Source organism: Salmo trutta, chromosome 24, assembly GCF_901001165.1.
Source record: "Salmo trutta chromosome 24, fSalTru1.1, whole genome shotgun sequence".
Taxonomy (NCBI): domain Eukaryota; kingdom Metazoa; phylum Chordata; class Actinopteri; order Salmoniformes; family Salmonidae; genus Salmo; species Salmo trutta.
The window spans coordinates 26,816,768-26,844,224 of record NC_042980.1 but is presented as its reverse complement, the minus strand read 5'-3'; the positions used below and the strand labels follow the sequence as shown (position 1 = coordinate 26,844,224).

General features: G+C 43.2%; 1 protein-coding gene across 1 annotated transcript in view; it reads left to right on the top strand.

The window, feature by feature from the left end:
• The first annotated feature begins 3,007 nt into the window (after window positions 1–3,007).
• Window positions 3,008–27,457, top strand: part of LOC115160999 (pre-mRNA-splicing factor CWC22 homolog) — a 56,799-nt gene continuing 32,349 nt past the window's right edge. Inside the window, exons 1-13 of the mRNA XM_029711628.1 lie at window positions 3,008–3,047; window positions 3,268–3,359; window positions 4,631–4,727; window positions 12,654–12,901; window positions 13,901–13,956; window positions 14,125–14,193; window positions 14,464–14,706; window positions 17,758–17,886; window positions 18,092–18,260; window positions 18,449–18,638; window positions 18,891–19,097; window positions 26,471–26,533; window positions 26,842–26,952. Coding sequence (XP_029567488.1) covers window positions 3,020–3,047; window positions 3,268–3,359; window positions 4,631–4,727; window positions 12,654–12,901; window positions 13,901–13,956; window positions 14,125–14,193; window positions 14,464–14,706; window positions 17,758–17,886; window positions 18,092–18,260; window positions 18,449–18,638; window positions 18,891–19,097; window positions 26,471–26,533; window positions 26,842–26,952 — 1,702 coding nt within the window. The 5' untranslated portion in view covers window positions 3,008–3,019. The remainder of the gene's footprint in view (window positions 3,048–3,267; window positions 3,360–4,630; window positions 4,728–12,653; window positions 12,902–13,900; window positions 13,957–14,124; window positions 14,194–14,463; window positions 14,707–17,757; window positions 17,887–18,091; window positions 18,261–18,448; window positions 18,639–18,890; window positions 19,098–26,470; window positions 26,534–26,841; window positions 26,953–27,457) is intronic.

The following is a 27,457-nucleotide window of genomic DNA, read 5'->3' as shown; positions in this document are numbered from 1 at the left end:
AAGCTGGGCTTGCAGCACAGCTATCCTCGCCGTAAGGCAATCGTTCTCCTGTAAATTATGAGTACAGCGACTGCAATTAGAAGGCATCATGTTAATGTTACTTAGCTTTGGAAGTCCTGACGAACCATGTCCAGATAAAACGTCCGGAGTGAAAAAGTTGAATGAAAAAAAGTTGAGTCAGGGAAAAACTAAAAATATAAACAGTAATTAAAAAGTAAAAACCGTAAAGTTGTCAGGTAGCAAAGTAAGGTTGGCAACAAAAATCGCACAGCTTCTGCACTACTCTGACTCTAGCCACTTCAACCAGCCTCTCGCACAGGACACTTCTGATCAACAGCAACATGGGCACCCCTGCAGTTAATGCACACAACTTTATCCACCAAAACTACACAGTCCTCTGTCCCATGCCCTTCTGCACACTTCCCACGTTTTGGAATCTCCTTCCTACACACTGCTGTGACATGGCCATAAATGTTACACCTGAAACAACGCAGTGGATTCGGCACAAACTTTGTCAGGTAAAGACTGACTCAAAACTCAAAAAGGACTGACAGTGAATCCTCTGTTTTACCACGCTCCCCACCGGGTCTGCGACGCGCCAAGCGATGGGCGTCACAAACACCAGGAATCTTAAACTTAAATTGCTCCATCGCCACACTTAATGCTACCCCAGAAATCATTCCATTCAATTGTGCCCTGTTCCTAAGAGCAAAGTAAGAAACAAATCTTGACCCAAGTTGCATGAGAAGGAGCACCCCCCTCCCTCTGATCAGAAGAGACACAAACAAATATCAAAAGTCCACTACAGGTTACCTTAACTGATTCAACTGAACCCAACTCCTTTCTCACCCAGCTTTTCTCTCACTGAATTAAACTCCCACATTGTCCTTTTTGCCTCTGTGGATGACATTAACTTTTTCTGCCCGTTCCCTAAAGCATTTGCCGATTGGCATGTAGGCTATTTGGTGCGAGTACAGTTAGGCCCTAAAGCCTAAGCACTAATGCCAGACAGCCTAAAATAATGAAGAAAAACATCAATGTAGCCTATAGATATAAATTCTACAAGAATTAGACATTGATGGACTTTGTTCTCTCTTTATTCAACCCGCCCACCCTTCATCCAACAAAATATTTAAAGGGATACTTCTGGATTTCGTATCTACTTCGCCAGAGTCAGAAAAACTTGTGCATACCATAATTGTCTATGTGTCCAGTGTGAAGGAAGTTAGAGGAAGTTTTGCAAGCTAATGCTAATTAGCGTTAGCATAATGACTTAGTCTGTGGGTATTACATTTACATTTACGTAATTTAGCAGACGCTCTTATCCAGAGCGACTTACAAATTGGTGCATTCACCTTATGATATCCAGTGGAACAACCACTTTACAATAGTGCATCTAAATCTTTTAGGGGGGGGGGGGTTAGAAGGATTACTTTATCCTATCCCAGGTATTCCTTAAAGAGGTGGGGTTTCAGGTGTCTCCGGAAGGTGGTGATTGACTCCGCTGTCCTGGCGTCATGAGGGAGCTTGTTCCACCATTGGGGTGCCAGAGCAGCGAACAGTTTTGACTGGGCTGAGCGGGAACTGTGCTTCCTCAGAGGTAGGGAGGCGAGCAGGCCAGAGGTGGATGAACGCAGTGCCCTTGTTTGGGTGTAGGGCCTGATCAGAGCCTGAAGGTACGGAGGTGCCGTTCCCCTCACAGCTCCGTAGGCAAGCACCATGGACTTGTAGCGGATGCGAGCTTCAACTGGAAGCCAGTGGAGAGAGCGGAGGAGCGGGGTGACGTGAGAGAACTTGGGAAGGTTGAACACCAGACGGGCTGCGGCGTTCTGGATGAGTTGTAGGGGTTTAATGGCACAGGCAGGGAGCCCAGCCAACAGCGAGTTGCAGTAATCCAGACGGGAGATGACATGTGCCTGGACTAGGACCTGCGCCTCTTCCTGTGTGAGGCAGGGTCGTACTCTGCGAATGTTGTAGAGCATGAACCTACAGGATCGGGTCACCGCCTTGATGTTAGTGGAGAACGACAGGGTGTTGTCCAGGGTCACGCCAAGGTTCTTAGCACTCTGGGAGGAGGACACAAGGGAGTTGTCAACCGTGATGGTGAGATCATGGAACGGGCAGTCCTTCCCCGGGAGGAAGAGCAGCTCCGTCTTGCCGAGGTTCAGCTACTAGCATGGTAACAGATACCCATAGTCAGTGCCTAACGCTAGTTAGCATAGAGCCCCACTGTGGAGGTGTCATAAAACCCATAAAACCTAGCTGTCAAACAGGGAAATGGTTCCCATCATACATTTTATTGCATACAGGATTTTATAAACACCTAAAATAAGGGATGTGTTTCGTTTAGGCTTACCATGGTGTGACGTTTATAGAACCATGTAAATCTCTCGGACAAGGTGACTTTTATCAATATATTTGGCTCTATTTACGCTCTGATTCAAAAATGATAATTAGCATCAAAGGAGACATCGTGCAAAACTAGAAATCCCTGCAAGCTACTGCCGTGATCTCAAGCTGACACTTTTGCTAAAAGGTATTGTGACAATTTAAAACTTGCACAAGACAGTTCTCAGAATTGTCAATTGAAAGAAATTTTGCCAATTTATTGTTACATTTAGCTAAAATTAGAGTTAATCCAGAGATTCTTACCTTTGCCTCAATTCGTCAGTCTCGCCCAGAGCATCATGGCATTTGTAGTTCTTTATGATAGCCACATTAGCAGCTAATTAGCGTTTCATTTTGGGGGGTAAATTTTGGTGAATATATTGATAAAAGTCACCTTCTCCTAGAGAGATTTACACGGTTATCAAAACGACACACCAGGGTATGCCTACATGAAAAACGCCCCTTATCTTAAGTGTTTCTAAAATCCCCTATGGAAAAATGTATGGTGGAAAAACGATCGGAACCATTTCCCTGTTTGACTGCTAGGTTTTATGGGTATTATGACTCATACTGTGGTACTCTATCGGCTCGCAAAATTACCTTCCTTTGTGCTGGACATGGAGACATACAAATGGTATCCACGAGTTCATCTGAATCAGGTAAAGTAGATAAAGTATCCCTTTGATGACCGACCTACAGGGTTGAGTAAATCAGCGCATCACTAATCCTCATATCTGAGATCATCAATATGCGTTACATTGTTACATAGCTAATATACTTTGCTGTTTGATTTGTTCGCTTGCAAATTACATTAGAACAGTAGGCCTCATTGATTTTGCGTTTACGTGCGTTCTTTTTGGCCCTTACTGCTATCCGTAGCAAAACTTGCGGAAGAGGACAGGGAGGAAATGGCTACAAAGACAAACGACAACGATTTAGCATTGGAGTTGAGCTCTACTTCTAAAGAAGAGGTAAGAAGTTTATACTCATATAAATCCACGAAAGATGAAAGACCATACATGAATACGGAAGTATTAGTTATTCTAAGTTGTGTTTTAGCCAGGCTAGCAAAGTTATCTATCGCGCTTCCCAAATGCAAGAAGTGGCACACATGGAGGAGAGCGCATTTGTAGCTAAACACTAGCCATGTAGCAAGGGGTTAGTTGCCGTTTCACCTCGACATAACTAGCTAGTTACTGGGTAGTTAGTTAGATTGCTAGATAGTCCGTTGGTCGGTAAAATGTTAATGTTTTATTGTTGGGTAGAAATAAAATCGCTAGCAACAGCTAACTAGTTTCATATCGATGTTAGCTAGCTAACTACGCCACATAAAAACAAAAACATGATAACGGAAACATTGAACAATGGTGTACATTTCAGTCCAAACCTCTTGTTCAACATTGTCAGTGTGTCGCCCGCTACTAGGGTTTTGTTAGCTATCTATGTTTGTGTACACATTGATTGACAGAAAACATGGCAGTGTCTAACGTTAGCTATCTGCAGACGGGTGTCTCCCCTATGTTCATAGTTAGATTCCCAGCAGCTTGGCAGTTTGTCATTGAATGTTAGAGGCAAAGTCTAATTTCATGACGCGTTTCATTTATGCAGTGGAAAGCATCTGGCAGCAAAGCGTAGCCGTGGGTTGTTGCTATTAGTTGCCTTTTTCTTTCCTACCCAGCTCCCTATCCATCTCCATCAGGGACTGGTTCAGCCCAGTGAGACTCGCCTCAGCAACACACGAGGGATGAGCTCAGACAGGCATAGGCCTGTCAGCCCTGCTGATAGAGCACATTGTATTTGGATTGAAGCTGAGCTAGAGGCAGCATGGTTGGAAAATGGAAAAATGACCACTTCCTTTGAGATGTCTTGTTCTGTTGTGGTTGCAGACACGGGCGTTGCTGGTGCATATAGGCTAATTGCAGGCATAATTTAGCTCCCTTCAGGTTTATTATAACCTGTGTTTATATAACCTCTACACTACAGCCTCTGATTTCAGTTTCCTTCCAGCAGTGGCAGCCAGAGCACATTGGCCCAGTGGCCTACAACATGATGTCAGTAATGATATTAATTTGCCTGCTGTTATGCATTTTAATGTCTCTGCTCAAGGAGGGGTTTGTTGTTCTGTGAGCAGCTTGCATTACCATTTGTTTCCAGGCCCTTTGCTTTCATAAAACATAACATCAAACTTCAGTTCAGATATCCATGTAGTCTAAACCAGCTGTGTCCTCTGTACGTCCTCCAGCATTCCAGGTCTAGTGGCATGGGTCAGCCCCGCGGGAGCAGGAGCCCGTCAGAGGAAGGAGAAAGGGAGAACGATGTGGCACAGCAGAGGAGCAGCAGTGAGTGGAAATGACTTTTTGCTCAGCTTAACAAAGGTTTTGTTACCTGAAGATAAATTGTAATTGTAATCTATGTAATAGGCCTAGATAAACATCTAAAAAGCTACCTTTTGTTTTAAAATGTGTGATGAAATCTTATCACTTACAAAATAAACCCTTGACTGGTGGTATAAAATGAACAACTAGGCTATCTACGATCAGATTCTGTTTAGAAGAACCCATATATTTTTTTGCGCCGGCCTTGTTGAACCTTGGATCCTGCTATCTCCCATCTGTTGTTTATCTGATCAAACACTTCAGGTCTCCGTGGTTTCTCATCCTCATCACTGACAGACAGTTATAGCCTAGTTTTAGCCTCTCTTATTGTCCAGATAATGCTTTCAATCATCCCTTCTGTTAAGCTGTTGCAAATCCTTCCTCTGCTCTGAGAGAGAGGAGAGTGAGGGATGAGAGAGAGGGCAGAGCAGCACAAGCCGCCCTCCACCCAAGGGCATTTGAAAATTGTCAGAGCACAGAATGTGCAGTCTGCTGCTGATAGTCCCTTAACAAGTTCCTCTGTAACACCCAGGGGTTTGTATTCCAAATGCCACCCTATTCACTATTCAGTGCACTAATTCTGACCAGGGCTCATGGTGCTCTGGGCAAAAGTAGGGTTAGAGAATAGGGTTAGAGCTGTTGCATTTCCCCCCACAGAAGTCCAGTAGGGAATTATGCTATTTGTGTTCTTGCACAAAGGGAAAGAGGAACATTCTTACTCTCTTTTGGTTACAAATGGCTTCATCAATAACTTAATCGATGACGTCGTCCCCACAGTGACCATACATATGTACCCCAACCAGAAGCCATGGATTACAGGCAACATCCACACTGAGCTAAAGGGTAGAGCTGCCGCTTTCAAGGAGCGGGACTCTAACCCGGACGCTTATAAGAAATCCTGCTATGCCCTCCGATGAACCATCACACAGGCAAAGCATCATTACAGGATGAGCCGACGTGAGTAAGACCTTTGAACAGGTCAACATTCACAAGGCCGCAGGGCCAGGCGGATTACCAGGACATGTACTCTGACCATGCTCTGATCAACTGGCAAGTGTCTTCACTGACATTTTCAACCTGTTCCTTTCCTGACTGAGTCTGTAATATCAACATGTTTCAAGCAGACCACCATAGCCCCTGTGCCCAAGAACGCCAAGGAACCTGCCTAAATGACTACTGACCCGAAGCACTCACGTCTGTAGACGTGAAATGCTTTGAAAAGCTGGTCATGGCTCACATCAACACCATTATCCCAGAAACCCTAGACCACTCCAATCTGCATGCCGCCCCAACAGATTCACAGATGATGCAATCTCTATTGCACTCCACACTGCCCTTTCCCACCTGGACAAAAGGAACATCTAAGTACGAATGCTATTCATTGACTACAGCTCAGCATTCAACACCATAGTGCCCTCAAAGCTCATCACAAAGCTAAGAACCCTGGGACTAAACACCTCCCTCTGCAACTGGATCCTGGACTTCCTGACGGGCCACCCCCAAGCGGTAAGGGTAGGTAACAACACATCTGCCACGCTGATCCTCAGCACAGGGGCCCCTCTGGTGCATGCTGTCACCTCCTGTACTCCCTGTTCACTGATGACTGCATGGCCAAGCACGACTCCACTGTCATTGTTTGCCGACGACTCAACAGTGTTAGGCCTGATCACCGACAACGATGAGACAGCCTATAGGGAGGAGGTCAGAGACCTGTTAGTGTGGTTCCAGGATAACAACCTCTACAGCTGCACCATCGAACATCCTGACTGGTTGCATCACCGCCTGGTATGGCAACTGCTCGGCCTCTGACCGCAAGGCACTACAGACGGTAGTGCGTCCGGCCCAGTACATCACTGGGGCCAAGTTTCCTGCCATCCAGGACCTCTATACCAGGCGGTGTCAGGAAGGGCCAAAAAATTGACAAAGATTCCAGCCTCCCTAGTCATTGACTGTTCATAAGTCTCCTGAACAGCTAATCAAATGGCTACCTGGACTATTTGCATTGTCCCCACTAGAGGTCGGCCGATTTCAAGTTTTCATAACAATCGATAATCAGCCTTTTTGGATGCCGATTATGGACATTGCAATCCACGAGGAAACTACGTGGCAGGCTGACCACCTATTACGCGAGTGCAGCGTTAAAAGGACCTTGTGGCTGCAAGGAGCCAAGGTAAGTTGCTAGCTAGCGTTTAACTAATCTTATAAAAAAACAATCAATCTTCACATAATCACTTGTTAACTACACATGGTTGATGATATTACTAGGTTAACTAGCTTGTCCTGCATTGCATGTAATCAATGCGGTGCCGGTGGAAAAAAGCACAAATGTAACTAAACATCAATGCCTTTCTTAAAATCAATTCACAGAAGTATATTTTTTTAAACCTGCATATTTAGTTAATATTGCCTGCTAACATTAATTTATTTTAACTAGGGAAATTGTGTCACTTCTCTTGTGTTCAGTACAAGCAGAGTCAGGGTATATGCAACCGTTTGGGCGGCCTGGCTCGTTGCGAACTGTGTGAGGAACGTAATTAATTTGCCAGAGTTTTACATAATTATGACATAACATTGAAGGTTGTGCAATGTAACAGCAATATTTAGACTTAGGGTTGCCACCTGTTCGATAAAATGTGGAACGGTTCTGTATTTCACTGACAGAATAAACGTTTTGTTTTCGAAATGATAGTCTCCGGATTTTACCATATTAATGACCAAAAGCTTGTATTTCTGTGTTTATTATATTATAATTAACTCTGATTCGATATTTGATAGTGCAGTCTGACTGAGCGGTAGTAGCAGGCTCGTAAGCATTCATTCAAACAGCACTTTACTGGGTTTTGCCAGTAGCTCTTAGCAATGCTTGATGCTCAGCGCTGTTTATGATATCAAGCCTATCAGCTCGCAAGATTATGCTGGCAATACTAAAGTGACAATAAGAACATCCAATAGTCAAAGGTATATGAAATACAAATGGTATAGAAAGAAATAGTCGACGCGTCATAATTCCTGTAATAACTACAACCTAAAACTTCTTAACTGGGAATATTGAACCACCAGCTTTCATATGTTCTCATGTTCTGAGCAAGGAACTTAAACGTTAGTTTTTTTACATTGCACATATTGCACTTTTACTTTCTTCTCCAACACTGTGTTTTTGCATTATTTAAACCAAATTGAACATGTTTCATTATTTATTTGAGACTAAATAAATAAAATCTATGTTATATTAAGTTAAAATAAGTGTTCATTCAGTATTATTGTATTTGTCATTATGTGTATGTATGTGTATATATAAATAAAATAGTTAGCGTCTTTTTGGTCCTCCAATAATTGGTATCAGCGATGAAAAATAATCGGTCGACCTCTAGTCCCCACCCCACCCCCATTTTTATGCTGCTGCTACTCTGTTTATTATCCATGAATAGTCACTTTACCTCTACCTACATGTACATATTACCTCAACTAACCAGTGCCCCGCACATTGACTCTGTACCGGTACCCCCTGTATATAGCCTCGCTACTGTTATTTTGTTGTTGCTCTTTAATTATTTTTTACTTTAGTTTATTTTAGTAAATACTTTCTTAAAAAAATATATATAATGTTAACTGCGTTGTTGGTTAAGGGTAAGTAAGCATTTCACTAAGGTCTACACCTGTTGTGTTCGGCACGTGACAAATAACATTTAATTCCTGTGTCAACATTGAATATTAGAATTGGCATTATGCAAATCACACAGTGCCAATTCTCAACAATGCATTGCAGAGTCTTCTCTGTGTGTGTGTAACAGAGCCGAGTGCAGTGGTAGCATCTAGAACTTGATATTGCTGTCGGAGACCATTTGGCACACCTTTTAACTCTGATGGCAGTTGCCTGCAAGACACTCCGCACTGCTTTGGGATTCCAGCTATGAAATTAGTAGACCACTCTTATTCTCAAGTGATTTTGTAATTGTCTCGCTGTATGCATAGACAGCGCTTGAAGTAATTCTCACAATATTCAACTTTCATGTTCCATTGTTTCTTGAAAAGGTTTGCTGTAATAATGCATGATGTGCTAAGTTAACATTGTCAGAGTCTACTTAGAAATCAGCCAACACGCATGATAGAATGAGCTGAGGACTGGGCAGGAGATGAGTCACTGGTCCAACTAGGGATCTATCTCAGCAGGCCACTACAGTGCACTTCATCAATTATTTAATACAGCCTTCCTGTTCTTAAGCCTTCAGCACAGTCAGTTCTCTCATATAGAGCATTAACTGAATGTCAGTTGAAGTTCACTCTCGCTCCTTTTCGTTCTTGTTTGCTTGTCGATTGCTTGTGGTCTGAATGTAGATTGTCTACATATTGTAAAAGACTCAAGACACATTTCCATATCCCACTTTCCTTAACACATTCAACATGTTCAACAATAGGCAAGCAAAATATAATAATACTCTTAGCAAAAATGTTTCTTTTACAATCTGTAAACTATGAGAATAGAAAGGTTCAGAACTTTGGTGAAACAGCACAGTTGAAAGAAATGTATGTAAAATATAAATCAAAACAGAGAGCGATCAGAGATAGATGGGAAGGGTTGAGGGGAGCTGAAGCTTGGGACTAAAAATAACAAAAAACAAGCTCACTAATGTTAAAATATACTGTGTCTGTAAAATGTATGTAGGTTTAGAATTTTTTTTGAAACGGCACAGCTGAAAATGTCAAATCAAAACTGAATGGTGTTCAGAGATGGATGGGAGGGGTTGAGGGGAGCTGAAGGATGGGATTAAAAACAATCAATAGATAACTTTTGTAAAATATGTGTCCATGAAATGTATATAGTATGTATAAGCTGGGAGTAGAAGTCTAAGTGTTCTCCATTAGGGGAGGGTTAGTTGGGGGAAGATAATGGAAAATATGTTTAAAGTAATATATTTATAAAGTAAAATATATTTGGGGGATTGGAAATGATGCAGGCAATTACATTGATGGAAGCCACAATCTGTTTGCAATGTTAAAGCTGATCCACCCCGTTAAATAAAAAATAGGCAAGCGCAAAGAAGCTAAGACATACAGTGCATTCGGAAAGTATTCAGACCCCTTCTCTTTTTCCACATTTTCTAACTTATTCTAAAATGGATGACAAAAATATTTTTAAATCCTCAACAATCTACACACACGACCCCATAATGACAAAGCGAAAAGAGGTTTTCAGAAATGTTTGCAAATGTATACAAAATAAAAACAGATGCCTTATTTACATAAGTATTCAGACCCTTTGCTATGAGACTCAAATTATCTCTGGTGCATCCTGTTTCCATTGCTCATCCTTGAGATGTTTCTACAACTTGATAGATGTCCACCTGTGGTAAATTCAATTGAATGGACATGATTTGGAAAGGCACACACCTGTCTATATAAGGTCCCCTAGTTGCCAATGTATGTCAGAGCAAAAACCCAGCCATGAGCTGGCCGTCCGGCCAAACAGAGCAATTGGGATAAGGGCCCAGGGAGGTGACCAAGAACCCGATGGTCACTCTGACAGGGTTCCAGAGTTCCTCTGTGGAGATGGGGGAACCTTCCAGAAGGACAACCATCTCTGGAGCACTCCACCAATCAGGCCTTTATGGTAGAGTGGCCAGACAGAAGCCACTCCTCAGTAAAAGGCACATGACAGCCCACTTGGACTTTGCCAAAAGGCACCTAAAGGACTCTCAGAATATTACAAACAAGATTCTCTGGTTTGATTAACCTCTCTGGGCCAGTGGGACGTCAGCGTCCCACTCTATTCAACAGCCAGTGGAATCTCATGGCGCGAAATACAAATACCTCACAAATGCTATAACTTCAATTTCTCAAACATATGACTATTTTACACCATTTGAAAGATAACTCTCTATCTAACCACACTGTCCGATTTCAAAAAGGCTTTACAACGAAAGCAAAACATTAGATTATGTCAGCAGAGTACCCAGCCAGAAATAATCACACACCCATTTTTCAAGCTAGCATATAATGTCACAAAAACCAAAACCACAGCTAAATGCAGCACTAACCTTTGATCTTCATCAGATGACACTCCTAGGAAATTATGTTATACAATACATGCATGTTTTGTTCAATCAAGTTCGTTTTTATATCAAAAACCAGCTTTTTACATTAGCATGTGATGTTCAGAACTAGCATACCCACCGCAAACTTCCGGTGAATTTACTAAATTACCCACGATTAATGTTGACAAAAAACATAATTATTTTAAGAATTGTAGATACAGGACTCCTTTATGATATCGCGGTGTCAGATTTAAAAAAAGCTTTTCGGTGAAAGCACAATTTGCAATATTCTGAGTAGATATCACGGCTAGCTAATTTGACACCCACCAAGTTTGGCCCTCACTTCAACAACAAATGTTGTTTTGGTTCGAAATAATCCATAGTTATATCCAAATATCCTCTGTTTTGTTCGTGCATTCAAGTCACTATCCGAAGGGTGGCGCGCCGACGCACTTCGTGACAAAATAATTCTAAATATTCCATTACCGTACTGCGAAGCATGTCAAACGCTGTTTAAAATAAATGTTTATGCTATTTTTCTCGTAAAATAGTGATAATATACCAACCGAGCCACGTTGTTTTCGTTCAAAACACTGAAAGAATAACATGGAGTCGTCTCGTGCACGCGCACTCGTGTCATTGCTCCCAGAAGGACCACTAACAAAAACCCCTGCTGTTTTTCGCCCAGAGACCCCAGAGCTTTTGTTCAACTTTCTGGCGCCTTCTGAGAACCAATGAAAGCCTTAGAAAATGTCACGTTACAGCAGAGATGCTGTATTTTTGATAGAGAAGCCCTAGAAGGAGACCAACCTGTCAGACAGGGCACTTCCTCTATGGAATCTTCTCAGGTTTTGGCCTGCCATATGAGTTCTGTTATACTCACAGACACCATTCAAACCGTTTTTGAAACTTTAGCGTTTTCTATCCAAATATACTAATTATATGCATATTCTCGTTTCTGGAAAAGAGTAGTAACCAGTTTAAATCGTGTAAGTTTTTTATCCGGCTGTGAAAATACTGCCCCCTAGCCCCAACAGGTTAAAAACCAAGATTGAACTCTTAGGCCTGAATGCCAGCCGTCACTTCTGGAGGAAACCTGGCAGCATTATGCTGCCGGGATGTTTTTCAGCGCCAGGGACTGGGAGACTCGTCAGGGTCGAGGGAAGATGAACAGAGCAAAGTACAGAGAGATCCTTGATTAAAAACCTGCTCCAGACTGGGGTGAAAGTTCACCTTCCAACAGGACAATGATCCTAAACAACACAGCAGTGGCTTCGGGACATATCTCTGAATGTCCTTGAGTGGCCCAGCCAGAGCTCGGACATGAACCCGATCGAACATCTCTGGAGAGACCTGAAAAAAGCTGTGGAGCGACGCTCCCCATCCAACCTGACCGAGCTTGAGAGGATCTGCAGAGAAGAATGGGAGAAACTCCCCAAATACAGGTGTGCAAAGATTGTAGTGTCATAACCAAGAAGACTCGAGGCTGTTATCGCTGCCAAAGGTGCTTCAACAAAGTACTGAGTAAAGGTTCTGAATACTTATGTGATATTCCAGGTATTTATTTGTAATTTGCAACAATTTCTAAACCCGTTTTGCTTTGTCATTAGGGGTGAATTGTGTGTAGATTGATGAAGGGGGAAAAAACAATTTAATCCATTTTAGAATAAGGCTGTAACGTAATAAAATGTGTAAAAATTCAAAGGTCTGAGTACTTTCAGAAAGCACTGTATGACTTTGTCTCCAAGAAAAAACAATGTCATTTTGGACTTAGACAACATTCCACCTTGTCCTACAATATCACGTAGAACTGCGTAGTAAAAGCCACTTATTAACCAAACTTTGTTTTTTTCTGCAGTGAAAGCTACAGAGGGGGCAGATAGCCCTGCAGCCAGTCCTGGACCCGACGGTCCCAGAGCAGCCAGCCCCAGCTCAGAGGCCCCCATAGTTCTAGGCAGTCCAGGAGTAGCCAGCTCCAGAGCCACCAGGGGTAGTAGGGCCCCATCCAGTGTCAGCCAGGAGGAAGATGAGTCCAGCGGCTCTGACGATGGGAGCAGTGATGAGGCAGTAGGCTGCAGGATGAAGAGCAGTGTGGCACAGATCATGGTGAGTGACTGACAGCCACATTCGTGGCCCATTTGCCAGACACAGTTTGGAAAGTAATCCTTCACCCCAAAAATACTTTCTGTTAGGGCTGGGCGTTATGGTCAATATATTGTATCACTGTATAAAAAAACAACTATTTTATGTTTTTGAAAAATAGAAGTTGTAAAATTGCTTTATGAGTAGTGTGTTACCCTGGTGTGGCAACACATACATTCTAAGTGGTTTCTTTCTCTATTCTGATTGTGTTATGCTTTCAACCCCAAAATATTTTCATAGATTTCTGCATTTCCTGTGCTCATTTGAGATCATTTCCACACTGCCACTTTGTTCACCCATATCATACAGCCAAATCTAGGCCTTATTTTTTGCCAAATGTTGCAATTGGGATTTGACTTGTGATTTAGAACCAACCACTTAAGTTAACTTTTGGAATCATGGCAATAGAATGAATATTCTAATTCTATAGTTAGAATATAATAGTTGGCACTTTGAATACAGTGTTTGACATGACAACGAATGAAAATGCCAGGCAGGAGTTCATGTGACAGGGTAGGAACCAAAGTGTTAAATGTGTCCTAGGGGACCGTATAATCCATATAAAATATGGTCCTTGAGTGACGGGGCGGGTTCTAGGTCTGTGTGGAAAGCGAGAGACATGACTGAAGTAGCAAAGTAAACTATGGACGTTGCACATGGGGTCGGCATATCACATTTAACACACCAAACATTCAAATACCATTATAGAAGGTTAAGTAAAAACCCAAACCGGTCCGTGCGTCACTACCGGTGTATCGTGAAATACGGTATACTGCCCAGCCCTACTGTCAGTGGAGATTTTTTATTGGCCATGCTTTTTAGTTGAGGACTAGGTTTCGTCTGAGAAACAAACCCTCAACTGATATTCGTACATATTGTTAACGTTATGCGATTACAAAAGTTTGCAATGTGGTAATGTTGGTCGACACTGACCAGATGGGGGATTTTGACATTGTGTTCCAGCGTGGTCCAGATGACCAGAGTGCGAACAGAGGCAGGAGCCCCACCCCAGATGACATGTGAGTGACTATCTCTGTTAACCTGCAGATGAGAGCTATAGGTCATCCCTTACTCTCCAGGCCTTCCCTCCTGATTCTGGGAATCCTTCAACTGGTATTTATGAAGAACCTGGTAACGTTGGGAAAGTCTCTGTAATTTTGCAACCCTACATCATCTGTTTCTCACAGTTCCCGCTCTAGGTCCCGTTCCAGAAGTCGGGAGAGGGACCGGCGCCACGGTGGAGGAGGTTATGGCAGGTACGGAAACAGAACACGGCATAGTTTGGCTGCTTCCACTTGAGGTTTCCTTCTGGGGAGGTATTTCCTTGCCACTTCTGCTTGTTCTTTGGGGCCTAAGTTACTGTGAAGCACTTTGTGATGAATGTAAAAAGGGCTTTCTAAATATGATTGTTCTGTATCATGTTTACAGCTAATTTAGGGTAGGCCACATTTAGACTAGCCCAAGCTCCATTCTTAAAAAGATCTCCAAAGTACTGATATATTGACCTGCCCTTGCCTCAACCACAGGTCAAGGGAGGATGATCGTAACAGGGACCGATACTATGAGCGCCAGTCGAGTCGTGACAGAGAGGCTGAGTTCAGGAGGAGAGGCCGGTCGCCCTCCCCAGCCCAGAAAGACCCTGCTGCAGAGGAACCACCAGTGAAGAAGAAGAAGGAGGAACTGGACCCTATCCTGACCAGGACTGGTGGAGCTTACATCCCCCCGGCCAAACTGCGCATGATGCAGGCCCAGATCACTGACAAGAGCAGGTGAGTTAAGCTGTTGTCTGAAAACATAGAAATATAATTATTAGAATGGACATTCCCATTTAGATTGCTGTGGTCTGAGGGGCTTTGTCCATTCTATGGATTCTATATCTGCCTGTCATCACAGAACAAATACTCATGGATGGTGAAGTCAAACTCAAGACTACGATCAAATAATGAAACATTATCATATTTCTAATATAAAAGAATGCCCTAAATGAAGTTATTCTAAGATGCTGTCTAGTAAGTTGATGGCAACACAATAGATAATCATTTTTGGTCTGGTGGGAGCTCGGTGTTGAAGCTAGAGGCTAAAATGAACAGCTGATTCTCTGAGAGCGGCGTGAATATCTATTTTTGTGTCTGAAATGGCACCCTAATCCCTATGTAGTGCTATATAGGGAATCCCTGCGTTGTACTATATGGACTTGGATGCTATTTCGGACATAGACTATCTGTAGTTCAAGGTGTTTTCAGTCACCTTCCTGTCATTTCTTGGAATAGCATTTTGGCGCCTTGAGTCCGAGTACCCTGAGACGAGGTTCTGCGTCCCAAATAGCACCCAACTCCCTATGTAGTGTACTACTTTTCATCAGAGTGCCTTGGGCCCTGGTCAGGAGTAGGGTGCTATTTGGGACACAGAAAAGGTGGCGAAGATAATGAAGTAGTGATTGGTTCAATGAGATCTTCTGGAGCAGAGCAGGGCAACGAAGGAGTTAGCCTGGCCTGCTATCCTTCTTTCCTCACAGAGCCGTCAAGCACATACATACACTCAGCACGTGCACAGACGCACATGCATACACACACACACACACACACACACACACAGCACGTCCACACATACACACAGGTACACTCTGAGCCTATTCTAGGGTCCCTGAATAAAGCATCACATGAATATATATATATATATATATATCACACACAGTTGAAGTCAGAAGTTTACATACACTTAGGTTTGAGTCATTAAAACTTGTTTTTCAACCACTCCACAAATGTCTTGTTAACAAACTATGGTTTTGGCAAGTTGTTTAGGACATCTACTTTGTGCATGACACAAGTCATTTTTCCAACAATTGTTTACAGATTATTTCACTTATAATTTACTCTATCACAATTTCAGTGGGTCAGAAGTTTACATACACCAAGTTGACTGTGCCTTTAAACAGCTTGGAAAATTATAGACAATTATGAAATGGCTTTAGAAGCTTTTCTGATAGGCTAATTGACATAATTTGAGTCAATTGGAGATGTACCTGTGGATGTATTTCAAGGCCTACCTTCAAACTCAGTGCCTCTTTGCTTGACATCATGGGAAAATCAAAAGAAATCAGGATCTCAGAAAAATAATTGTAGACCTCCACAAGTCTGGTTCATCCTTGGGAGCAATTTCCAGATGCCTGAAGGTAACACGTTCATCTGTACAAACAATAGTATGCAAATATAAACACCATGGGACCACGCAGCCGTCATACCGCTCAGGAAGGAGACGTGTTCTGTCTCCTAGAGATGAGCGTACTTTGGTGCGAAAAGTGCAAATCAATCCCAGAACAATAGCAAAGGACCTTGTGAAGATGCTGGAGGAAACGGGTACAAAAGTATCTATATCCACAGTAAAACGAGTCCTATATCGACATGACCTGAAAGGCCGCTCAGCAAGGAAGAAGCCACTGCTCCAAAAAAGCCAGACTACGGTTTGCAACTGCACATGGGGACAAAGATCGTACTTTTAGGAAAAATGTTCTCTGGTCTGATGAAACAAAAATAGAACTGTTTGGCCATAATGACCACCGTTATGTTTGGAGGTAAAAGGGGGAGGCTTGTAAGCCTGAAGAACACCATCCCAAACGTGAAGCACGGAGGTGGCAGCATCATGTTGTGGGGGTGCTTTGCTGCAGGAGGGACTGGTGCACTTCACAAAATAGATGGCATCATGAGGAAGAAAATGATGTGGATATATTGAAGCAACATCTCAAGACATCAGTCAGGATGTTAAAACTTGGTCGCAAATGGGTCTTCCAAATGGACAATGACCCCAAGCATACTTCCAAAGTTGTGGCAAAATGGCTTAAGGACTACAAAGTCAAGGTATCCCGTGTGGCTCTCTTGGTAGAGCATGGCACTTGCAATGCCAGGGTTGTGGGTTCGATTCCCATGGGGGACCAGTATGAAAAATGTATGCACTCACTACTGTAAGTCGCTCTGGATAAGAGCGTCTGCTAAATGAGTAAAATGTAAATGTATTGGAGTGGCCATCGCAAAGCCCTGACCTCAGCCCTATAGAACATTTTTGGGCAGAACTAAAGAAGCGTCTGCGAGCAATGAGGCTTACAAACCTGACTAAGTTACACCAGCTCTGTAAGAAGGAATGGGCCAAAATTCACCCAACTTATTGTGGGAAGCTTGTTGAAGGCTACCCAAAACGTTTGACCGAAGTTAAACATTTTAAAGGCAATGCTACGAAATACTAATTGAGTGTATTTAAACTTCTGACCCACTGCGAATGTGATGAAAGAAGTAAAAGCTGAAATAAGTCATTCTCTCTACTATTATTCTGACATTTCACATTATTAAAATAAAGTGGTGATCCTAACTGACCTAAAACAGGGAATTTTTACTAGGATTAAATGTCAGTAATTGTGAAACTGTGTTTTAAATGTATTTGGCTAAGGTGTATGTTAACTTCCGACTTCAGCTTTATTTATTTATCGGTGGAACTGGGAAAAGCAGATATGTCTATTAACCAGGCTGAAGGTGTTATAAATTAGATAATTGTTTTGCGGTAGTCTTGTGTAGGTACTGACTTTTTTGCTTTGGAAAGGAATTTGAAATATGTTCTGCTTTGTGGAAAGTGTGTTGTAGAAATGCACTGTTAGCATGTACTGTTATTATTACTTGGTTGCACACATCCCTGCTGCACTCACCATTCTGAAATGAGCTGAGTCAACTCAGCATGCAGCTGTAAGGCTGCGTTACTGTATAACTGCCTTTTGACTGCTGTTGTAAAAATGGCTATATGAATACATTTGATAAGGATTTTTCTCCTGTTTCCAGTCTGGCGTACCAGCGAATGAGCTGGGAGGCTCTGAAGAAGTCCATCAACGGTCTGATCAACAAGGTGAATGTGTCCAACATCGCCATGATCATTCAGGAACTGCTGCAGGAGAACATTGTTAGGGGCAGGTAATTGCTCCAGCTTGATTTATCAATCAAATGTATTACTTTTTTAGCTTTGAGACATGGATTATTTTGGTTAAGTCATTTTTAAGTGAAGATCACTAATGTGTGTTTGTCTGTCCGTCCGTCTGTCTGTCTGTATGTCTGTCTCGTATCCATGTCTGTCGGTCCGTGTCTCTGTCTGCTCCGCCTGTGTGTGTCCATTCTCCAGAGGTCTCCTGGCCAGGTCCACCCTGCAGGCCCAGAGTGCTTCTGCCACCTTCACCCACGTCTATGCTGCAGTGGTAGCCATCATCAACTCTAAGTTCCCTCAGATAGGAGAGCTCATCCTCAAGAGACTCATCCTTAACTTCCGCAAGGGCTACCGGAGGAACGACAAGGTGACTAGCTGCTGCCTTGTTTAGTTTTGACATCATAACGATGTGATGGAAAGACACGGTGACTGCTTCAGCTACTTCAGTCACTCCTGCCTCATTTATACATATAACGTTGATACATATTATGGAGAAGTTCAGAGCTCAGCTGTTTAACTCTTTGTAATACATTTTGTATTCTTTTTTTTTTCCAGGCACAATGTCTCACGGCATCAAAGTTTGTTGCTCACCTCGTCAATCAGAATGTGGCCCATGAGGTCTTGTGTCTGGAGATGTTGACTCTGCTCCTGGAGAGACCTACAGACGACAGCGTGGAGGTGTCCATCAGCTTCCTCAAGGAGTGTGGCCTCAAACTCACGGAGGTTTCCCCTAGGGGCATCAATGGTACATAGCTATACACCGAGGTCTCCCCTAGGGGCATTACTGGTCCATGGCTATGCAGAACACGTCCGCTCTTACAGTTTGACCAGGCTTGTGAAAAGGAAGCATTAGTTCCATCACAGCTACAGAATCCTTTTAGCACTCCATCACAGCTCATTCAGAGAAATCAAGGGATTTATTTGATTTATTTCTCTGGTGTTCTTATGTCCCATTTCGCTTGTTATCTAATTCAAACACTGTCTCTTCTGTTTTCAGCCATTTTCGAGCGACTGCGCAACATCCTTCACGAGTCAGAGATTGACAAGCGGGTGCAGTACATGATCGAAGTGATGTTTGCCATCAGGAAGGATGGGTTTAAGGACCACCCTATCGTCCCAGAGGGGCTGGACCTGGTGGAGGAAGAAGATCAGTTCACACACATGCTGCCCCTAGAGGACGACTACAACCAAGAAGATATACTCAGTAAGATGCTACAGATTATAATGTTTAATTAGGTACACCCATCTAGTACCGGGTCGGACCCCCTTTGCCACCGGAACAGCCTGAATTCTTCGGGGCATCGATTCTACAAGGTGTGGCGTTCAAACGTTGCTCAATTGTTATCAAGGGACCTATCGTGAGCCAGGAAACCTTCCCCACACCATCGCCACCAGCCTGTACCGTTGACACCAGGCATGATGGGGCCATGGACTCGTGCTGCTTACTCCAAATCCTTACTCTGCCATCAGCATGACGCAACAGGAACTGGGATTTGTCTGACTAGGCAATGTTTATCCACTTCTCAATTGTCCAGTGTTGGTGATGGCGTGCCCACTGGAGCCACTTCTTGTTTTTAGCCGATAGGAGTGGAACCTGGTATGGTCGTCTGCTACAATAGCCCATCTGTAACAAGGACCGACAAGTTGTGCGTTCCAAGATGCCATTCTGCACACATTGTTGTACTGTGCCGTTATTTGCCTGTTTGTGGCCCGCCTCTTACCTTGCATTGTTCTTGCCATTCTCCTTCGACCTCTCATCAACAAGCTGTTTTTAGCCACAGCACTGCCGCTGACTGGATGTTTTTTTGTTTCTCATTATTGTCGTGCGTGAAAAGCCCAGGAGGCCAGACGTTTCTGAGATACTAGACGATCACTTGGCACTTGTTTTTAATCGAGCAGTAACTGTTTTTAATTGATGCCTGCCTGCCTGCTTTATATAGCAGGCCACGTGACTCACTGTCTGTGGGAGAGAACCATTTTTGTGAACGGCGTCGTGTACCAAATAAACTGGCTACTGAGTGGCCCTGTGTATAGAATATATATATTTATTTTTTATTTATTTAACCTTCATTTAACTAGGCACGTCAGTTAAGAATGACGGCCTACACCGGCCAAAGCCGGACGACGCTGGGCCAATTGTGGGCTGCCCAATGGGTTTCGCAATCACGGCCGGTCGTGATAGAGCTTGGATACGAACCAGGGTGTCGGTAGTGACACCTCTAGCACTGAGATGCATTGCCTTAGGCCGCTGCGCCACTCCGGAGCCTCTAGTAGGGAGTCCCTAGTAGGGACAGTTCACACCCATGCTGCCCCTAGAGGATGACTACAGCCAAGAAGATATCCTGAGTAAGGTAGTACCAGGCTTTCACATACTGTAGGCCTAACCAGCCAAGACTTTATAAAAAAAACAAATTGTCCTCACCTAGGCCTGTGGCGGTCACGACATTTCGTCAGCCGGTGATTGTCAAGCAAATAACTGTCGTCCTCATGGTAATTGACAGTTAATTAACATAAACACATTTAGCATCTGTTGGCTTCCACACACAGCCTACAAGACATTTTAAAAAGTCACCTCCACATTAAATCTATTTATTTTAGACAGGTCTAAAGAAGCATGATATGAGGAAAATGTAGTCTATTTCAGAAGAACAGAATAGCATACTATGAGTTGTCCTGATGTGGCTATGACAAATGGCTGTGGGCTACACTAGTTCATTTAGCAGACAAGATTTGCTTAGAATTCCATGGCATTATTTTATAGTCTGAAGAATACAATTGAACAAAGCTGAATAAAATATAAATATTTTCTCAATGATTTGAGGGAGTGCTCACATGCGGCTACTATGTGTTGAGCGGTTAACAAAGAAATAGGTACTCCTATATGCTTCATTTGGAGTTATTAATGTAACTTTAGTAGTTCTACAAATGTTGGGCTACGTGTTTAGATTTTAATGTTGTAAGGCTGCATGATGAGACTAATGATGATTTGAAAAACGTGGCTTGAAAGGCATGAGCTCTGCTTTGTTTTTTGGGCAGGCTGAACACACCAGTAGTCTCTCATTCACAATTTGACAAGCACTTGATAATGCCTTGAATTTCACGGTGGCTTCCCCTTTGTGGCTGTAATTCACCCTAAAAAAATCCATGCCTTTTGTGGTCCAGTGCTGCATTGTGCACTTCTCCCTGAGTGTGCTGTGCAATCCAAAGCGCCTTTCACTTACATGGCTCTCCGTCACGTGATCGGGTCTTTCTCACAGGCTACAAGTGAAGACCGACACATCGGGGATACAACTGCGCACGTCCTTATCCAATTCCGAGGTGCATATTGAAGATATTGGAAGAATTGTCCACATTTACTTTTCGTCAGCTAACAAGATGAGTAGGCCTAACGAACAGCAAAATCACTATCCTATGTCAATCTACTATTCCCCGTAGTACAAAGGTCTACCTATTCTGTGCGAGGAACACATATTTCAAACATAGTTGTGGGATGCGATAGATCCCAAATTAATACATCCATTAGCATCAAAAAAACTTTTAAAAGCAATGAGGCTGACTCAACAGATCAGAGTATTTATCTTCAAATGTTGGTAAGCTACTAGGCAATTTCTTCACATTATAAGCGCAGCAATGTGCACATGGTAGTAGGCTATAAGCGTGAATGTTCCATTAGCAGAAAACACCATTAGCAAAAGTGACCGCAAATGCAGTTATGCATGTAATGCTTTTATTATGAAGGTGCATTTTTATGGGGGAAATTATCTTCCCCAAACTTGAAACTCACACGCTGCTTATGTATGCCAGTTAGGCTCTACACCCCTTGTAAAGCGGATTAATGTGCTTCATTTTAAGAAGTTATTTGGCCACTTTAGTTGTGATACAAACCTTATTAAAACATATAGGCACATGGGCTAGGCTATTCAAAAAGGTGTGCGACTGATTCAAAAAAGTTGCCCAAAGAAGGCATTGTTTCTTACCTTATGCTGGGCATCATTCACAAGTGATAATATATAATTCACAAGTGATATTGTAATATTGTCACCCATCAGACTATTCTTGATTTAATCTTGTCTTTACATATACTAAATCATATGTCTGACATTTAATTTAGAATGGACCATTATCATGCACCTGTCTCGAAACGGGCAGCGGGGAAAAAAATACATGTAATCTATGCACTTAAATACCGAATGGAGGACACTTTTCCCCATTGATTATTTTCACGTTGGCTTTACTCCTGTTGGAAATATAAGCAATGTGCTTAATATTAGGAAAGTTGAGAAATAAATATAGTAGGCCTAGCCTATAGAAAGCTGATGGAATCCTCTTTTTATTAGCGGCTGTCACTGTTTTCTCCCGCAATTGCATAGCCTTTAGAAATGTTGCGCAACATGAGCTCATAGGCTCTCATGAAGTGTTTGATTAGATTTTCTATACATTTGCATTTATGTCATAGTGGTTAAAGGAACAATAGAGTGCTGACTACCTGGCAGTTAGCAAGTTTGGTAGGCTACTAATGACCAGCAGCAGCATCAGAGCTTGGAGAAGCTTAATTACTGTGACTAAACGTGTGTGAAATGGCGCCGCCAGAGACGGTTGCTTCGCTTTCTTAGGAAACTATGCAGTATTTTTGTTTTTTTATGTATTATTTCTTACACTGTTACCACAGCAAATCTTAAGTCTTATTACATACAGCCGGGAAGAACTATTGGATATAAGAGCAATGTCAACTTACCAGGATTACGACTTTCCCGAAGTGGATCCTCTGTTTGGACCACCACCCAGGACAATGGATCTGATCCCAGTACGCGACCCAAAACAACAACGCCACAGACGGAGTGGTCTTCTGGTCAGGCTCCGTAGACGGGCTTACCGCTCCCGAGTATACTACTCGCCAATGTCCAGTCTCTTGACAACAAGGTAGACGAAATTCGAGCAAGGGTTGCCTTCCAGAGAGACATCAGAGATTGTAACATTCTCTGTTTCACGGAAACATGGCACACTCGGGATGCATAATCAGTCGGTACAGCCACACGGTTTCTTCACGCATCGCACCGACAGAAACAAACATCTCTCTGGTAATAAGAAGGGCAGGGGTGTATGCCTTATGATTTAGGAGTCGTGGTGTGATCATAACATACAGGAACTCAAGTCCTTTTGTTCACCTGACCTAGAATTTCTTACAATCAAATGCCGACCGCATTATCTACCAAGAGAATTCTCTTCGATTATAATATACAGCCGTGTATACCCCTCCCCCAAGCAGACACCTCGACGGCCCTGAAAGAACTTCATTGGACTCTATGTAAACTGGAAACCACATAGCCTGAGACTGCATTTATTGTAACTGGGGATTTTAACAAGGCTAATCTGAAAACAAGGCTCCCTAAATTTTATCAGCATATCGAATGCGCGACCCGGGCTGGCAAAATTCTGGATCATTGCTACTCTAACTTCCGCGACGCATACAAAGCCTTCCCTCGCACTTTCGGCAAATCTGACCACGACTCCATTTTGTTGCTTCCAGCCTATAGACAGAAACTAAAACAGGAAACGCACGTACTCAGGTCTGTTCAACGCTGGTCCAACCAATCTGATTCCACGCTTCAAGATTGCTTCGATCGCGTGGACTGGGATATGTTCTGGATAGTCTCGGACAACAACATTGATGAACACGCTCATTCGGTGAGCGAGTTTATTAGCAAGTGCATCGGTGATGGTGTACCCATGGTAACTATTAAAATCTTCCCCAACCAGAAACTGTTCATTGATGGCAGCATTCGCAAAAAAATAAAAGCACAAACCAATGCTTTTAATCATGGCAAGGCGACCGGAAACATGACCAAATACAAACAGTGTAGCTATTCCCTCCACAAGGCAATCAAACAAGCTAAGCGTCAGTATAGAGACAAAGTTGAGTCGCAATTCAACGGCTCAGACACGAGACGTATGTGGCAGGGTCTACAGTCAATCACGGACTACAAAAAGAAAACCAGCCCCGTTGCGGACACGGACGTGTTGCTCCCAGACAAACTAAACAACTTCTTCTTTGGTCGCTTTGAGGACAAGACAGTGCCACATACAGTGTCCTTCACCGCAGCCAACTTTGAGTAAAACATTTAAACATGTTAACCCTCGCAAGGCTCTCTAGCCGCATACTCAGAGCATGCGCAGACCAGCTGGCTGGTGTGTTTATGGACATATTCAATCAATCCCTATCCCAGTCTGCTGTTCCCACATGCTTCAAGAGGGCAACCATTGTTCCTGTTCCCAAGAAAGCTAAGGTAACTGAGCTAAACGACTATCGCCCCGTAGCACTCACTTCCGTCATCATGAAGTGCTTTGAGAGACTAGTCAAGGATCATATCACCTCTACCTTACCTGACACCCTAGACCCACTTACCGCCCCAATAGGTCCACAGACGACGCAATCACACTGCACACTGCCCTAACCCATCTGGACAAGAGGAATATCTATGTAAGAATGCTGTTCATCGATTACAGCTCAGCATTTAACACCATAGTACCCTCCAAACTTGTCATTAAGCTCGAGACCCTGGGTCTCGACCCCGCCCTGTGCAACTGCGTCCTGGACTTTCTGACGGGCCGCCCCCAGGTGGGGAGAGTAGGAAACATCTCCACCCCACTAATCCTCAACACTGGGGCCCCACAAGGGTGCGTTCTCAGCCCTCTCCTGTACTCCCTGTTCACCCATGACTGCGTGGCCATGCACGCCTCCAACTCAATCATCAAGTTTGCAGACGACACTACAGTGGTAGGCTTCATTACCAACATCGACGAGGAGGGGAGGGCCCTAGAGTGTGGTGTCAGGAAAATAACCTCACCCTCGACATCAACAAAACAAAGGAGGTGCTCGTGGACTTCAGGAAACAGCAGAGGGAGCACCTCCCTATCCACACCGAGACCGTAGTGGAGAAGGTGGAAAGTTAAGTTCCACGGCGTACACATCACGGACAAACTGAAATGGTCCACACAGACAGCGTGTTGAAGAAGGCGCCACAGCGCCTCTTCAACCTCAGGAGGCTGAAGAAATTTGGCTTGTCACCAAAAACACTCACAAACTTTCACAGATGCCCAATCGAGAGCATCCTGTCGGGCTGTATCACCGCCTGGTACGGCAACTGCTCCGCCCACAACCGTAAGGCTCTCTAGAGGGTAGTGAGGTCTGCACAACGCATCACCGGGTGCAAACTACCTGCTCTCCAGGACACCTACACCACCCGATGTCACAGGAAGGCCCCGCTATCATCCAGAAGGCGAGGTCAGTACAGGTGCATCAAAGCTGGGACCGAGAGACTGAAAAACAGCTATCTCAAGGCCATCAGACTGTTAAACAGCAATCGCTAACATTGAGTGGCTGCTGCCAACATACTGACTCAAATCTCTAGCCACTTTAATAATAAAAAATTGGATGTAATAAATGTCACTTTAAACAATGCCACTTTATAAAATGTTTACATAACCTACATTACTCATCTCATATGTATGTACTGTACTCTATACCCTCTACTGCATATTGCCTGTGCCGTTCGGCCATCGCTCATCCATATATTTATATGTACATATTCTTATTCATTCCTTTACACTTGTGTGTAAGGAAGTTGTTAGATTACTTGTTAGATATTCCTGCACGGTCGGAACTAGAAGCACAAGCATTTCGCTGCACTCGCATTAACATCTGCTAACCATGTGTATGTGACCAATAAAATTTGATTTGATGTGGAATTTGACTGACTCGTGACTGCCGGTGTGGCAGTAATATGGTCGCCACAACAGTCCTATCCTTACCCTACTTACCCCACAACAGTCCTATCCTTACCCTACCCCACTGTTCTAAAATAACTGACAATGTGAAAGCCAGCCAATGGTTAGCTTCCACCATGTGGTTTTCAACTATCAAGACTATTCAAATCTGTGTAAATGAAGGGGAGAAGAGAACATGTTAAGAAAATCGGATTGAGCCATATCTGTGATGGCTTAGTTTTCAGCATGACTGTTCATTGCCAGGGGAGAGAGAATACCCTGTCCCATTATTCAGTCAATTCACCTGCTGTCCTTTAGGGCCCTAAGGATTCTGAGCTAATTATACTGGTATAGCTGGGGGTTTCCTCTATCAGTCTCTCTATAGATGTCCCAGTGTGGAATGATGTTCTCTGAGAGGAGAGAAATCGCAGCGTTCGCCTCTGCCCTCTTTATCTCACTCCCTCGCTCTCTCGTAAAAGAGGGTTATATTTTCAGACTGACATTAAGATTCCGCTTCTATTTATGTTTGTTCAATTCAACAGATGATGAACATATTTTCTGTAGCTTCAGCACATACACACTTGTCCTAATTGGAAAATCTATACAAGCATCCCTTCAGGGTGCAAGAGAAGGGAAGAAAGCCATTATCACTTTAAGCTCTGATATGAAATGCATCCTAATACACAATGAGTGTGTTTTTATGGGTAATTACTTCTGATTGTGGCTCATTTGCAATGACTTTAATTGCTCTGGAATGTAGTAATTGCAAACGAATGGTTGCTATTAAAAACAATAATGTTCTGTATCTTGCAGATGTCTTTAAGATGGATACAGACTTCTTGGAGAACGAGGAGAAGTACAAAGCAATTAAAAAGGGTGAGTTGCTAGATGGATCACAATGCTAGTGATTGCCTTAAGGCAAAGCACAGCATTTGACTTTGAACTGAATATGGTTTAATGTGTAATAGGTTATTGTTGTCTGGCAGCTACCTAGCTATTGTTGCAGCTACTACAGCGTATAAAGTCTGTATGATCAACTGAATTCCACCATACTGTGCCATAATTTCAGATATTGTAAAAGATGGTGTTCTCCATGACATACCTGGTTAAATAAATACAGATGTTGGAGAAAGTAATGTGTTTTAGTGTACAGTATGTCATATGACCATCTCTTTCCCCCACAGAGATCCTGGATGAGGGCAGCAGCGACTCTGGAGAGGATGCCGATGGAAGTGATGATGATGAAGATGATGATGATAATGATGGAGAAAAGGAGGGGGAAGAGGGTGGAGAGGGTATGCATGCAACATCTTATTGATTTGAAAAATCACAGATTAACACAGAAGGACACTGACATTCAACAATTACAAAGAGAATGGTTCAAAACCCTAAACATGTGACAAGAGGAAGGATACTGTTATGTTAACAGTGCTCAGTTCAGTGACGTGTTCTGTCCTCTGTACTGCGGTAACTTGGGGACAGTGGTGGTTATAGTGGTGGCCTTGGCTGTCCTTGATGGTCCCAGAGGTAATCTGCCCCAGAAATCTCATCATCCCCAGTGGCTCAGTACTGCAAAGGAAATGCACTGCATACCAAGACCATTAGGTAGGAAGGAGACCTCTGAATCTCTGTGTGCATCCTAAATAGCACCCTATTCCCTATATAATGCACTATAATGGGTTCTAGTCAAAAGTAGTCCCTTATATAGGGATTAGGGTGCCATTTGGGGATGCACAGGGTCATTTCTCAGTGTCTCCATGCTATCCCATGGCAAGCCAGAGATCGGTCAATGCTTTTACG